The 15,557-nt window shown below is 39.3% G+C and overlaps 1 protein-coding gene across 1 annotated transcript in view; it reads right to left on the bottom strand.

Annotated features, from left to right (window-relative positions):
• Nucleotides 1-737: 737 nt before the first annotated feature.
• The window catches only part of AGGF1 (angiogenic factor with G-patch and FHA domains 1), a 153,447-nt gene continuing 138,627 nt past the window's right edge, over nucleotides 738-15,557 (bottom strand). Inside the window, exons 16-18 of the mRNA XM_033929321.1 lie at nucleotides 14,094-14,221; nucleotides 13,443-13,542; nucleotides 738-1,181 (exon numbers count right to left, since the gene is read on the bottom strand). Of these exons, the coding sequence (XP_033785212.1) occupies nucleotides 984-1,181; nucleotides 13,443-13,542; nucleotides 14,094-14,221 (426 nt within the window). The 3' untranslated portion in view covers nucleotides 738-983. The remainder of the gene's footprint in view (nucleotides 1,182-13,442; nucleotides 13,543-14,093; nucleotides 14,222-15,557) is intronic.

Below are 15,557 nucleotides of genomic sequence, written 5' to 3'. Positions count from 1 at the left end.
ATATGATTAGGTTTTTGTTTAATATTTAGTATTTAAATTTTTCCTTGAATTTTGCTTGATAATTGAATTTTGGAGCATTTGGGGGAATTTTATGATTATATACTCCTTTAATTATTTGGTTCAAAATGGAAAAGGGATGGAAGCTGAGACCCTCCCACAAAACCACAGACACCTGCATTATGGGCTCCTTTTACTAAGCTGCGATAGCGGTTTTAGCACACTCTAAACCCGCGCTACACAACTAGAACCAACGCCAGCTCAATGCTGGCATTAGGGTCTAGCGTGTGCGGCAATTCAGCGCACACTAAGCGCGTGCTAAAACCACTATTGTAGCTTAGTAAAAGGAGCCCTATATATGCCCATTTGTTTCTGCCATACAAGAGATCAACTGAGATCTTATATCTGTCATATTTAAGGCAACCAATTTTCATGGATTTTAAACTGGAACATCATGAAACAAATAGGGGCGCCAAGAAGCAAGGAGTTCCAACTTCATTTGTTTTGAAAACAAAGTATCCATGTAGTTTGGACGAAATGTCTTTCGGAACCACAGCAGCTACAGAAGTCATCAAATTTTGTGGTCTGTCAAATAAAAACCCTTGAAAACCAAAAGCACTAGCTAAAAGAAACCAATCTCTTCACAGGTTAGGCAGAGATATATCAACACCCAGAAGATAAAATGTCTCTCTAATTTACTGGTGATATTTCTCAGAAATCCACTGAAATTAAAATATAACTTACATTCAGGACAGATTTATTTACATTTGAAACAACTTAATTATTTCTGAAACCAACGTAATTCACAATTTTAAACATGACTATTTAAAAATGTCCAGAAGAATTCAATGAAAGTCAAGTGAATCTTTCCAAGTCTCACTTCTGGCACTGGGTCTTGGATTACAGATAATACAAAACCCCATCTTTTGCTATTCTGAAAGAATGGCTGCAATTTACTGCAGCATATCTGCAGTAGCTGAGAATATTCACTCCACTGTCCCTTTCATCCAGGGGAAGGGTTTAGGCATATCTTCTTTCAATTTAACATTCTGAAAGGTCTCAAAAAACCTCTCCCTGGCTTTTTCCCAGTTTTGTTTGTTTTTGCTTGTGAGAGAAGCATCTTCAATTGAGTTAGGTGTGCTTGCACCCAGTCCAGCTTGTTTCTTCCGCAGTTGAAGCTGGATCTACAAAACAAAAAGGACAGCAGATTTAATAAAACATTCTGCATATATTAAGCTCCATTTAAAGATCATTTGACCATTGATCCCAGAGTATATTTTTTAATTCAGTCACCCACTCATAACAAACAGCTAAAATACAAAGCTAACTTCCAAATCACAATAAAAATGGAGAATTTTCACTTTGACTAGTTTCCTAAACTAAGTCAGAAAAGCTGAAATGTTGCTTTACCTCGTACAAATATGCATTGCCGACCCTCTCACTCCATTTCTATTTTGATTGGTTGACATTCATTACCACAGACCTGTATTAATGGCTAATGCATGATAAAGTTAGCCAGCATAGTAAAAATCCCATGCTACTTGCTTAACTGGGTAGGGCACAGAAGGATGTGGCCAGTGATGACAGCTAGTGCATAAATCAATATTGTGCACTAGCTGCCACAATCGCACTCAACACCACCTCAAGAGGTAGTGTTAAGTGCAACTGAGCTATTAGCAGCCTAGTAGTGCAGCTGCTGTTGAAGGAAGGACTAAAGTGGCATTCCTCTCCATCATCTACACCCTTCTTCTGGAATTTCCACTCTGAAATGTCAGAGTGCCCCCCCCCGGTTCAATTTTACAGCTAGTGTCACCCTCCTAGATCTGATCCCCTAAACGATATCTACCCCCGATATCCCTACCAGGTTTGATCCTCCTTCCTCATCAAAAATACCCTGTCCCCCCGAGAACCCAACCCTCCCCTGGACCTACTTGGGTCCCTCCAGGGCAGATGCTTTGCACATCTCTTGCTGTTACTGCACAGGCTTTACACTTACTGTGAAAGGATAAATTAGGTTCTTAACTGCTAATTTTCTTTCTGTTAGCCTGTAGACCGGTATAGTCCTTACGAATGGTTTATGCCTCACTGCGACCAGCAGGTAGAAACTGAGACCAAAACTTGTATATTAGGATATGCTCCCCCTTACCAAACAGGACCCGTCCAAGCTCTGTCTGGCAAAAAAGGGGAACCCAAGTGTCCGAAACAAATTCCAACAGCACTAAGAGGGGAGCTGAATTAGTCTTTCCACCTGCTGGAGACTGAGACAGACTGGATTGGTAGGGAGGAGCATATCCTAATATACAAGTTTTGGTCTCAGTCTCCACCTGCTGGTCGCAGTGAGGTATAAACCATTCGTAAGTACTATACCGCTCTACCAGGCGATACAGAATAGGCTTTGCTACTAATGTGTGATAAGTTCAAAAACCTACTTACTGCACTTTAATAAAAGAGCCCCATACAGTAGAACAGGGGTACTCAATTCCGGTCCTCAAGGTCCACAGGCAGGCCAGGATATACACAATGATTATACATGAGAGAGATTTGTATACTTACAAGGCAATACCTGCAAATCTCTCTCATTCATATTCAGTGTGTGTAACCTAAAAACCTGTTATCATCAGCCTTCCACGTCTACATGCCCCACTAACCAGAGATGTCCTATCTAGATAACTGGTTGATCAAGACCTCATCATCGCAACAAGTTCAGAATGCCATCAACTCCACAGTCCGTCTATTGGAACTACTGGGGTTTGCAGTTAACGACCAGAAGCCACAGACCTTAGGGTTCATAGGACCTCTCTTGGACACCACTCAAGGTCAAGCTTTTCTAACCCATCAGAGAATTTCCTTCACCTGTGCCAGAAAGTCTCCTCCCTGCCATGTATAATGGCATATCAAATGTTATGCCTTCTAGGTCACATGGCACTGACAGTTAATATCACTCCATTTGCATGTCTACACCACAGAATTCTCCAATGGACTCTCTGGTCCCAGTGTTCACAGGACACTGGATCTCTCTCGGAAATAATACAAGTGACCTCAGATCTTTGACGCTCCCTCCAATGGTGGATGATACCACCCAATCTCACCAGAGGCATTCCTTTTCAGCCTCTTCCTCACCAAATGCTACTCACCATAGAAGCTTCTATGCTAGGTTTGGGAGCCCATCTCAATGGACTTCACATTACATTACATTCTGATTTATATTCCGCCAAAGTCCATCCAAGTTCATGGCAGGTAACAATATATTTCTATTACTGGGAACAATCCCAGTTAAATATAACACAATGACAAATATTCAAATAGAACATTAACAGCAGAAGATAATAAATTTCAAGATAAAAATTTTTAAAACAAGAATGTCTTTAAAAGTTTTCTAAAAACAGTATATTGATCTTATTAAAATAGGGAGATCATTCCAAATTAAAGGAGCTTAATAAAAGATGGATGCCTTCCATTTAACAAATGATCTTTGGTGAGGGAAACTGAAGACAGAAATGCTTCAATACATTATGACCTGGTCTTCTTGCTAGTAATGAAATCAATTCCACTAAATAACATGGCACCTAACCATATAGAATATTAAAAATCATAATATAAAGCTTAAAATAAATCCTTGCATTTACTGGCAGCCATTGTAATTTAATGAAATATAGTGTAATTCTATTATATTTAGAGATGGAAAAAATTACCCTCACCATAGTATTCTGCACAGTTTGTAATCTTTTCAACAATCTTTTAGCACATCCTAAATAAACAATATTACAGTAATTTATTTGGGAAAGAATAAGCGATTGAACCACAAGTGCAAATACTGACTTATCAAAATATTTTTGAACTACCTGTAATTTCCTTAAAAGAAAAAAATGATTTTTTTTACAAACCATAAGAACATAAGAATAGCCTTACTAGGTCAGACCAATGGCCCATCAAGCCCAGTAGTCCATTCTCCCAGTGGCCAATCCAGGTCACTAGTATCTGGCCAAAACCCAAGGTGTAGCAATATTCCATGCTATCAATAATAATAATAATAATAATAATTTTATTTCTTATATACCGCCAAAGCCATAGTAGTTCTAGGCGGTTTACAACGAAGAAGGGCTGGACAATCAGCGAAAATGGAACAATGTTACAATCAGATAAAATTAGGTGATAGAGAAAAAAATGGTACAACAGAGACAAGCAGTGGCTTCCCGCATGTCTTTCTCAAAAACAGACTATGGACTTTTCCTCCAGAAACTTGTCCAAACCTTTCTTAACCAGCTATGTTATCTGCTCTTACCACATCCTCTGGCAACACATTCCAGAGCTTAACTATTCTCTTGAGTGAAAAAAAATTTCCTCCTATTGGTTTTAAAAGTATTTCCCTGCAACTTCATCGAGTGTCCCCTAGTCTTTGTAATTTTTGACAGTGAAAAATCGATCCACTTGTACCTGTTCTACTCCACTCAGGATTTTGTAGATTTCAATCATATCTCTTTTCCAAGCTGTCTCTTTTCCAAGCTGAAGAGCTTGAACCGTTTTAGTCTTTCCTCATAAGAGAGGAGTTCCATCCCCTTTATCATCTTGGTCGCTCTTTTTTGAACCTTTTCTTTTGCCACTATATCTTTCTTGAGATATGGAGACCAGAATTGAACACAATACTCCAATTGAGGTCGCACCATTGAGCGATACAGGGGCATTATGACATTCTTAGTCTTGTTAACCATCCCTTTTTTAATAATTCCCAGCATCCTGTTTGCTTTTTTTGCCGCTGCTGCACATTGAGTGGAAGGTTTCATCGTCTTCAATGATACCCAGATCCTTTTATTGGGTGGACTCTAGTATCCAGTAACTGTGATTCAGGTTATTCTTCCCAATGTGCATCACTTTGCATTTGTCCACATTAAATGTCATCTGCCACTTGGATGCCCAGTCTTCTAATTTCCTAAGGTCTGCCTGCAATTTTTCACAATCCGAATGCGTTTTAACAACTTTGAACAGTTTAGCGTCATTTGCAGATTAATTTGATGCTCCAAGCTCAATAAATTATCTAATTGCATGCCCAAAACTCTAGTTTGCATATCAAAAGTGTAATTACTTTGGCCAAAGTGTGATAAAAGATCTTATCTAGCCTGATTTTGTGGGCCTAGCCAAAGAAACTTAGTTTTGTTTATCTTCAATTTATGGGTTATAATACTTTTCTCTACAATATCAAACACTAACTTCAATGTAGATCAATCAGAATCCTTATTATTAAAAGGCAAGAGAATATTGATGTAATCTGCATAAATGTAACTGAATACATTAATGTTTTCAAGTGCCTAACCCAAAGATTGCATCATAACATTAAACAATACTGGGGACAAGGGGGAACCTTGTGGCACCCCACAACTCATTTTCTAACTAGGACATAATAGACCATTCATTTTCACTTTATATGATCATTGGGTTAAGAACCCATGTATCCAATTCAAAACTTTGCCCTGTGCACCCCAATTATGTAATACTTGGTCTAGAAGATTATGGTCGACAAAGTTGAATACATTCTGACCCTCACTCGAAATTGATCTACCTTTAGCCACTAAAGAACAGAGCAGGGTCTTCGTACTGTAACCGGCTTTAAACCCTGATTGAATTGGATGTAATAAATCAAACTGATCCAGATAATCTGTCAATTAATTTGTAATCCAGCCTTCTATTATTTTAGTAAATAGCAGAATGGATGCCACTGGTCTGTAATTCGTAACTTCTTGAATCCCCCATCTTTTGATTTTTGACTATTGGAGTCAGTATAATATGACCACTTGATGCATCAAATATACCTGCTTGCAAATCCCCATTTAATCACTCTGCTAAAGCAAGTAAAAAGAAAGATGGACTGTCACAAATAGCTGATTAGGGCAAGAATCTAGCATACAATAAGACTTAATATATTTCTTAAACAATTTTTCTACCTCTTGATATGTGGCTTCCTGAAGAGTCCCAAACTTTATTCACTGGAATTAATGACTCCTTTATATCTTCATCCATTAGTAATAATGATTGTGATAATGAATGTGGACTCCAGAGAAGGATCTCCATATCTATCTTCTAGAGCTATGAGCAATTCAAAATGCCCTCCAAACCTTCCAGGACCACTTACAGAATCAAGTAGTCCTAGTATGCACCAACAATCAAGTTGCTGTGTTCTACTTGAACAAATAAGGAAGTACAGGGTCTCGCCCTCTCTGCCAGGAAGCCATAGAGATATGGACCTGGGTAATTGCTCATAACATACTACCTAGCAAGAATGCAGAACGTTTTAGCAGAAAAGCCAAGCAGCTCCTTCAACCTCACAAGTGGTCTCTCAACACATCTACATTACGACGAATCTTTGCAACTTGGGAGACCCCCCAAATAGACCTCTTTGTATCCCCACAAAATCACAAACTTCAACACTACTGCTCCAGACTCTACACTCCAAATCATTTGAAGACAGATGCTTTTCTGCTGGACTGGCGAGAAAAGTTCCTCTATGAATGCCCTCCAATTTCTTTCTTCAGAAAAACTCTACTCAAACTTCGCCTGGATCAAGCACTTTGAAAGCCATGTCATCCGTGGTTCCCTCTTCCACAGCTCACTGTTCAGGAACCCATTACACTTCAACTATTTCCAACAAAGGTTCTCACCCTCCTACCCAACCTGTGCTTATTAGCACTCACAGCATGGTATCTCTCTCTGACCAAGAACACACTTTCACGCTGCTCCTTGTGACCCTGGGGCAAGTCACTTAATCCCCCCATTGCCCCAGGTACATTATATAAATTGTGAGCCTGCCGGGATAGACAGGGGAAAACTGCTTGAGTACCTGAAAAAATACATGTAAACTGTTCTGAGCTTCTCTGGGAGAATGGTATAGAAAATTGAATTTAAAAAAAAAATTAAAAAATACCAGTATTGGCTATCATTGAAGCTTCCAGAAACTTTCCACACAGCACTGCTACAAATTCAAATGAACTTGACTCACCTTTTGATGTGACCTTCACTTGCTAGATCCTATCACTTGTCCTCTACCATCCATACTGGACTACCTTTTTCACTTTTCCAATTCTGGTCTAAAGACAACTTCAGTACAAGTTCATCTCAGTGCAATCAATGCATTTCACTCGCCACTGGAAAAGAAGCCACTATCAGTTCATCCCTTGGTCTCCAGATTCATGAAAGGCTTTTATCACACCAATCCTTCTCTCAAGCTTGAGAGAAGAATTGAAAAAGTGAAGAAGGTAGTCCATTATGGATAGTAGAGGACAAGTGATAGGATCTAGCAAGTGAAGGTCACACCAAAAGGTAGCCCAGCGGTTAGAGTAGCTGGTTGAGAACCATGGCAGAGAACTAGACAACCCCCATTTAAATCCCACTGCAGCTCTCTGTGATTCTCTTATTTTTTATTTTTCAAATTGTGAGCTTTTTGGAGACAGACATATGTCTACTGTGACTTCCCTAATGCAGTGGTCTCTAACTTGTGGCCCAGGGCTGCATGTGACTCCTGAAGACCTCTATTGCAGCCCTCAAACAACTGGATGAAATGTTCTTCAAATCCTGTAAATGCATTAATTACAATCTTGCCCACTTGATGTGGAGAACCATTTTCAATATAACATCTAGTTTAGATATTTTGCGAAAACACACAAAAACCCAGTACCAAACATACCCATTTTCAAAACTGCAAAACATCTATCTTGTTTTTTTTTTTTTTAAATGGATGTGTTTGTACTCTTATCTTTTTGAATTATTTTTGAAATGAAGAACATCCAAATGAGAAATGCACAGAACAAGCCATTGAGATGTAGGAAGGGCCAGCATTTGAAGTAGATTGGCCACATGGACATCCCAGTAGAGCAGTGGGGCACTGCTGTACATCTTACCATAACCCCCTTAATGGTGTATGGTGAGTCCTCCAAAAACCACCCAAGATCTACTGGACCCCAAAATACACCACAACAATAGCTTTTATGCCTGCTGGTGTCACCCATATGTAGGAATAGTGGGATTTGAGTGGATTTGGGGAAACACACATATTCTACCATAAGTTGGAGTATGATATGGGCCTGAGTCTCTATCTCTATGATTAACTACATTGCCCACTAGGCTAGTGGCTAGCCAGTCACTTGGTATGGTTGGGAGTTACAAAATTCTAAACTTTTCTTGCTTTAGGCAGGCATTGAGTGAATTGAGATCAAGAATGGGTCAGAGGCCCTGAGTTTTCTTGGGAATAAGGAAATAATTGGAGTAGAAAGCCCAGGGCTTTCTGATGGTTGGGCGCTTCCTCCACTGTGTTGTTCTGCTAGCTGTGGAATGTGATGATGAGGTGCATACAATGGTTGAGGTGCCTGGGGAATCTGTACTCTGGGCAGAAAATTGAGACAACAATCTTGTGAGAGAATCTCCAGGACCCATTTATCTGTTGTGATTGCCTGCCATGCTGGAATGAAATGACTGAGCTGGCCCCCAACTGGTAAGTTGTCAAAAACTAGGGATGGATTTGAGAGTAGGCAGCTGGGTCCTGGAGGACTGTTTACGATCTCTCGAGCATTGCTTCTTAGTGTAGGAAGTGAAATTAGAACGATGAAGATTAGGTTTATTGTAAGAGACGAATTCCCATCTGAAGTAGTACTGCTGAAAGAACTGGCTTATGATAGGATCTGCAGTAAGTGGCCGAAGAGGTCTTTGATATTGTAGAGACTGATTAGGGGTGTGTACACAGAGCTCACGGATGGCTTTGGAATTTTCTTTAAGTTGAAAGACTGTATCCTTAACTTTCTCACCGAAGAGGTTGTCTCCCAGGCAAGAGGCATCTGCTAAATGTTCATGGAAGTCATCTCTGAGATCAGAGGTCTTGAGCTATGCTGTGCGACAGATCGCAATGGCAACTGCTGCTATCCTACAAATCATATCATATGCATTGTAATTTGTCTTGATGAGGTGAAAGGTAGATTCCTGCAGGGCAATGTTGAGGCTTGCCATGGTTTCAGGAGTCTTGAGATGCTGAAGTATCAAATGTTGGAAACACAGGATCTGAAACAGATGGGCAATGATCCTGAATGAGAGCATGGCCCCTCGGTAAACTTTTCAGCCCACTGGGACTTAGACATTTTAGCATTTTTAATGGCTGACTCAGATATTATTGAGTGGTGTGATAATTGTTGTGATCCGTGGCCAGGGGCTTTTCATATTTTGTATGAGTATTTAAGCTCTAAACATTTAGATGCAGTGAAAACTGACTGGGGTTTCTGCCAAATGGAAAGTTGCAGGTCCTGAAGTACCTGATGCACTGGGAGTTCTATTATTTCCTTAGAAGGTGCCTGACAGGACTGAACTATGGCTTGAAAGTCCTTTTTATTTGCATGTGTAGTATTTTGGTTAAGGCTGAGGAGAGTGGAAACCTTCTGGAGGAAATTGGGATAGGAGAATTGCTCCACATTTTCTGCCTGGTCTAGCTGATCAGGAGGTAGAACTTGGCCTGGAGTGACATTATTGCCAGGGTCAGACCAGGCATCTGGAGAAGCTGAGAGATGAGGTGCAACGGAACAGAGGAGATGTATGGACTCCAATCTGGCTCCCTAAGAGGTTCTAGAGGTGCTATAGGAAAAGACTCTGATGGGGAAGGATGGATCAGACCATAGTAGAAGTTGGTTGTGCGGAGATAGACGGTGGCATGAAATGCTGTAACAGGAGAAAAAAATGAAACTGAATTGAATGGTGGAGACTGCTATGGGGAAGCCTCTTGAGAGAGGTGAGGCATAGAGGATAGCAGATGAGGTTGTTTTGGAGGTATAGGGTCCTGTGCCTGAGTGTCCTTAGGAGACTGATGTTTAGTCTTAGCCTGGCTTTTGTAAGGGAGAGAAGAAGGATTACTTTTAGATAATTTAGCAGATTTACTTTGATCTGCATTTGCTGTGCTGAGGTGGGAGAGAGAGGACTGAGGCCGAAACTGGGCCTGTGGGAGCCTTCCTAGCCTGTGTGTGGGGTTGCACAGAAGAAGCAGACCTAGTACTGGGACTGCTGTGGCCAGAGGTGAGGGGCTGGTACATCTGGTAGCCTCCGATGCTGTTCAGCTCTGTGCTGAGGCATCCACTATTTTGTTTCGAGTCGCTGTTGTCGGGAAATGTTTGCTGGCCTCTTCCAGTGGTGCCAATAAAGGACCCTGTGGGAAGGGAGCAGATGAAGTAGCCGGCTGCTTTGATTTGGACATCTGTTCATTTGAGGTCTGAGTCACAATCAAGCTGGGCCGCAGCTGTCAGTGTCAGGCTCTAGTGAACTTACTGAGAGGAGCCACAACGATCTTAAAACGTGCTGGTTTTGCCGAGGCTTTTTTTTCCCCCAACTATCCTGTGACAATGTTTGTCCTTCCTTTTTTTTTTGGGGGGGGGGAATAGAAAATAAATGATACTAAAGAAGAATGTGAGCGATAGGGAAGACCTGTGACCTTACAAGAGCAGCTAAAGAAAAAACTGACATGGCGAGGAAAGTAGCCACTGAAGGTGGAATTCCCTGCACATGCCCAGTAAGCCTAAAAGCTTACTATTGCTAGGCGAAAGCACTGACTTCACCAACAAGTATGCCTGCATCTCCCCCTGCTTGCCTCTGGAGAACATAGGCTTTGAAAATAGTGATTTGGAAGAGTTTGGTAAGAAAACTTCCATCTGTCCTTTTTTGGCACTTTTTGGACATTTTTCTCTTTTTGAAACTGAATTCCACAGTAACTGCAAACAATCTCTTAAGTGTGTTCTCGGGTGTCTCATTTATGACATTTTCTACTGTTGACAATCCAAAATAAAGTGAGCATTTAGAATCAATATTAGTATTAATTTGTAATGTTTAAAACCTAGTCTGAACAAGTGAAGCTGGTTTACAAAATTAGCAGTATGTGTAAACTTGAAATCTTTTGGTGGCTGTCAAAGCTTTCTTGTATTTACACTGCAGCCCTTCACATGAACAAAGTTGGAGACCATTGCCTTAATGCCTCCAACAGAAAACTATTCAATTGGATAATTTTTCCATAACTTGGTCTTGCCAGGTACCAGGTCTAATATCAATTTCCCCTTCTGAAATCAAAGACGGATGCCCATATTTTGACCCATCCATAGTTCCACCAAAACACCATCAGACCATGACCATGCACCATGCCATAAGACCATAATGCAGTTTTAGATGTCCTTATCTTAGCTTTATAAAACTGGGATTTGGATGTCCATGTAATATGGATGCCTGAATGCTGATTTTCAGACATCCAAGACACTAATAGAGTTTCTAAATTAAGGACTATAGAATTCATTAAAAGAGCCAAGAAATACTGTCAGTGAGAGAGGGGCAGAGGGGGGCTCAGAATATACAAGTTAGTTGTGGGAAGCAGCAAGAATCCCCTTTTGGGGTATTGTAAGCATGTGGTGCAGAACAGTAACAGAAATGCAGGTAACTGGTGGTGCTTTGCCCTATGCCCCCTGTTCCTGCTTTATTGAGGGGGGAAGGGAGTAAAAATACAGCACAAGGAATATCAGGTCCTTCTAGTTGCAGAGAACAAATGACAGAAGCAGTGACTGAGTGTTATAGAAGAGGCTCCTGACTAGTGGAGGAGTGTAAAGACAGAGGTAAAAGCTGGAGAACTCAGAAGGGAGGCAATGTTGAGAAAAAGGTACCAATAGTAGGGGAGTCAAAGAAAAGGGATGAAACTGAAGAAGAAAAGCACTGCTGTCTACCTTTCATTTCATTTAATACATGGCTTTTCTATTACAGCATGTATATCAGTGGGATCCAATTTCCAAAGAGGCAGATCTAGGGGGATACAGAGTACAAACGCAATACATTAAGGTTCTTGCGATCCAGGATAGGATGTAATCCTCTGGTCTTTCTATCTGGAGTAGAATCCCTGATTGTTCTCTTATATTACAACAAATTGTATTGACAGGAAATAACACTTTGTCACAAAGACACTACTTTTGAGTTCTGGGAGTGCTGTTCTGCCCTAGGAGAATGCTTGTGTCTGATTAAATCCTGCTTGTCAACAGATAGATAAAATTAAGGCCCCTAAAGCAGCTGTGTCTTAATACTATGGTATCTGCCTTTTCCCCTTAAAGTTGTGAAAAATTTGAGACAGAGTTCTGCTTAAAGTAAGATTTGATCTTACTTTGATGTTTAATTATGATCCCTGATGATTGAAACAGCACTAAGCTAGCTCTGAAATGATGACCTACTTTTTTCATGTGGCTTTTTTTTTGTTTTCTGTTCTTTTTTACAGTTTCTGGAATGATGTCTTTCTTTAATACTGTATTAGGCTCCATCCTTTACTGTTTAGACTCCAAGCCCCCCCCCCACCCAAGTTTACACTTTCCTGGGGATCTTCCAATTTTTGTATGCCCTCTTACGGTTGGAAGGGAGTATTATCTTTCGATCATCTGCAACACAGTTCTGCGTTACGTGCACTGCCTCCTCTTGGAATTAAAACATACAGAGCTCCAATATTGAGCTGGCAGCGATCAGCGTTCTGTTGACTGCCACTGACATTATATCAGGAAATTCAATGCTAGGTAACATATAGGCTCCAGCATTTATACATTCAGGTACTCAAGCATTTTCCCTATCTATCCCGGTGGGCTCACACTCTACCTAATGTATCTGGGGCAATGGGGGGATTAAGTGATTTGCCCAGGGTCACAAGGAGCTGCATGGGATTTGAACCCACAACCTCAGTTTTAATTTCCAGATATATGGAGCCAGCCAAAATATAGCTGGTTTTTGTGATATGGCACTTAATCAGCTATAAAGAACTGCATAAAGATAGTACTGCCTTACATTTGTTCCTATTCATGTGATTAACTTTAATCAGTTAAGTGCATATACTAGAGGTGACAGGCATGCAAATCTGCCTCATGCATATTCATTATAGATATCTTGGAAACCCGACTGGCTGCGGGTCCCCCAGGACAGGTTTAAGAACCACTAGGATAGGCAATTAAATGGCCAAGAGGCTCTCTTTGATGTTTAAATCATTTTGAATATCGGGCCCACAAATTCAACTGACCGAGATTTTGTAACCAGCAATGGACTAAAAACTGGTGGGAAAATTAAAGAGATCATTCAGATCCAAAAATTGTTAGTAAAACAGATACCAACAATGGTAATATAACATAAGAATTTGTTTCTATACCGCAATTATAAGATAGTTCAATGCAGTTTACATAAGATTAGCTATAATAGATAGTTTGAAAAAACAGATTAGTTAGTTTTAAGAGCTGAAGAACTTTGAAAACAAAAAAGTTTTCAATTGTTTTCTATAATAAAGATAAGATATAGTTCCTTTTTCGTTCTTTCTGCTAATTTGTTTTTTGTTTGCAATTACATTAGAAGGAATAGGTGATGAAATGAAGTCACCATTTCTTCATAAAAGATGAGAATTGTTTTGTTTGGCATAAAACTCAGGAACTTACCGGGTCTTTCATTCCACTTCCATCTTTCCCTAGTCCCGTTCCCTTTTTCCATCCCATCTGTTCCAGCATTTTTCGACCTTTGTTGCTCTCATCAATTTCACTTTAGAATAAAATTGAGGATGGTGAGCATGTGAGTACAAAACAGCAACAGTCTCGCTATTTATTCAAAAATTAATGCGTGATCACACCAAAAAGCATATTTGTCAATTTCCTTTTTTGATTCAAAGCTCCTAAACTAACTACTGTATTACTAAACTGTCTGATACGCAATCTTTGAAGTACAGAAGAAAAATGCTCTTTACCTTACACAGGATTAGCACACAAATGAATCAAAATGTAAAATGTTTTGTGCATTGCATTTTCAGCATTGACTTTGACACTCAATTAGATCAGGGGTTCTCAACCCAGTTCTCAGGAGACACCCAGCCAGTCAGATTTTCAGGATATTCATATGACCTTACATGATATAAATCTGAATGCAGTACCTCCACTTATGCAGATCTATCTTAAGCATATTAATTTTGGGTATCCTGAAAACATGACTGGATAGGTGTGTCCTGAGGATAGGTTTGAGCTCCATTGAATTAGATGAAAGTTACACTATAAGATTATATGAAGCAGTCATAACAGAGTAAAGCTTATGAAACATACATATGTACAGAGGCTGGAGCATCATCTCTCTGAAAAGGGCCTTCACATCCCGCTCTCTTTCTGCGTTTTGCTGCTCGGTCCATGTACTTTGAATTCTTCAAAGCTTTACTGTCTTCATAATCTATACTCTGTTAAAAAAACAACAACATAAAAATCCAAAATTTCTTAATATTTTATAATAATTACTTAATGATTTATAAATCATCCTGTTTTACACCTCTTCTCTGCACATTCTAAAACTTCCGTTTTTTTTCCAGTTCAGTTGTTCTTGTATTTGCTATTTCCAATTGGTGATGAATATTCATAATTTCTTCTTTTACATCAGCCATATTATTAACATTGTCCTGTAACTGTTGTTTAATATACCTCAACACATAATAACAAATTTTTATTAGTTATGACAGGGGTAGCCATTCAACATATTACCAATAATTGGAAAAGTCATAAGAATCTTAATTACACATTCTGGTGGAATTCGTTGTGCCATATTTTTAAGATGGAAAGAGTAATAGCAGTACAAAAAGGGACATATAATAACTTTATAAAGATATGGGGGCCATTGGAAAAATATTGTGATGAATAGACATCATTTCTTTTCTGTTCCTTTTCTTTCTTAGTTTTATCTAGCACACTCAAGGGGGAGGGTGGATTTGGGATGATATTAAATACGAGATGTTATAATATGTTGTATAACATTGCATATTTTATTTTAATTGAAAATGGGATGAAGGGGGGAGGGTGGGAGTTTTACACTATTATAGTTCATATGTTAGATAATATAGTGCTATATTGTAATTTTTTTTATATATATTTCTATGCACTTATTGTTTGATTTGAAAATGAATAAAGATTTTTTTTTAAAATCAACCTGTTTTAAGAATAAATGTTCTTCTAATCAATGAGGAAAAGAAATAATGAGTTATGTTATAGTTCCACAAATTTCCAAATCAATAAGAAATATTCTCAGCTCCACCCATGCTGGCCTTCCAACAGCCACCCAGCCTGAAACAAAAACTGGTGAACAATAATAATAATAATAATAACTTTATTTTGTATACCGCCATACCCAGAGAGTTCTAGGCGGTTCACAGCAGTTAATAAGATTACACACGAAAATAGCCTTGGAATTTACAATTTTTTTGGAGTGTACAAGTCGTTGAAGTTAAACAGGAGTTTAAAATGCCATCAGTAGGAATATATAAGGAAATATACAAGGAGTATACAAGGAGTATGATATAAGGAATATACAAGGAATATGCGAGGAATATACAGGGAACATAGTACAAGGAATATACAAGAGTGTACAATTTTCTTTTTTTTTTTTTTATAGGGAAAAAAAACATACCGGTCAGGGAGGATAGTTGGTTTGGAGGGAACCTTGGGGGGGAAGGTGGAGGTTTAAGTGTATTGAAGGGAGTAGAAGTCGCGAGTGGGAGTGTTAGAGATTCTGTCTGTGGAATAGGT

Source organism: Geotrypetes seraphini, chromosome 1 (genome assembly GCF_902459505.1).
Source record: "Geotrypetes seraphini chromosome 1, aGeoSer1.1, whole genome shotgun sequence".
NCBI lineage: Eukaryota > Metazoa > Chordata > Amphibia > Gymnophiona > Dermophiidae > Geotrypetes > Geotrypetes seraphini.
The sequence above is the reverse complement of the archived record's forward strand: the minus strand, read 5'-3'. Positions and strand labels throughout refer to the sequence as shown.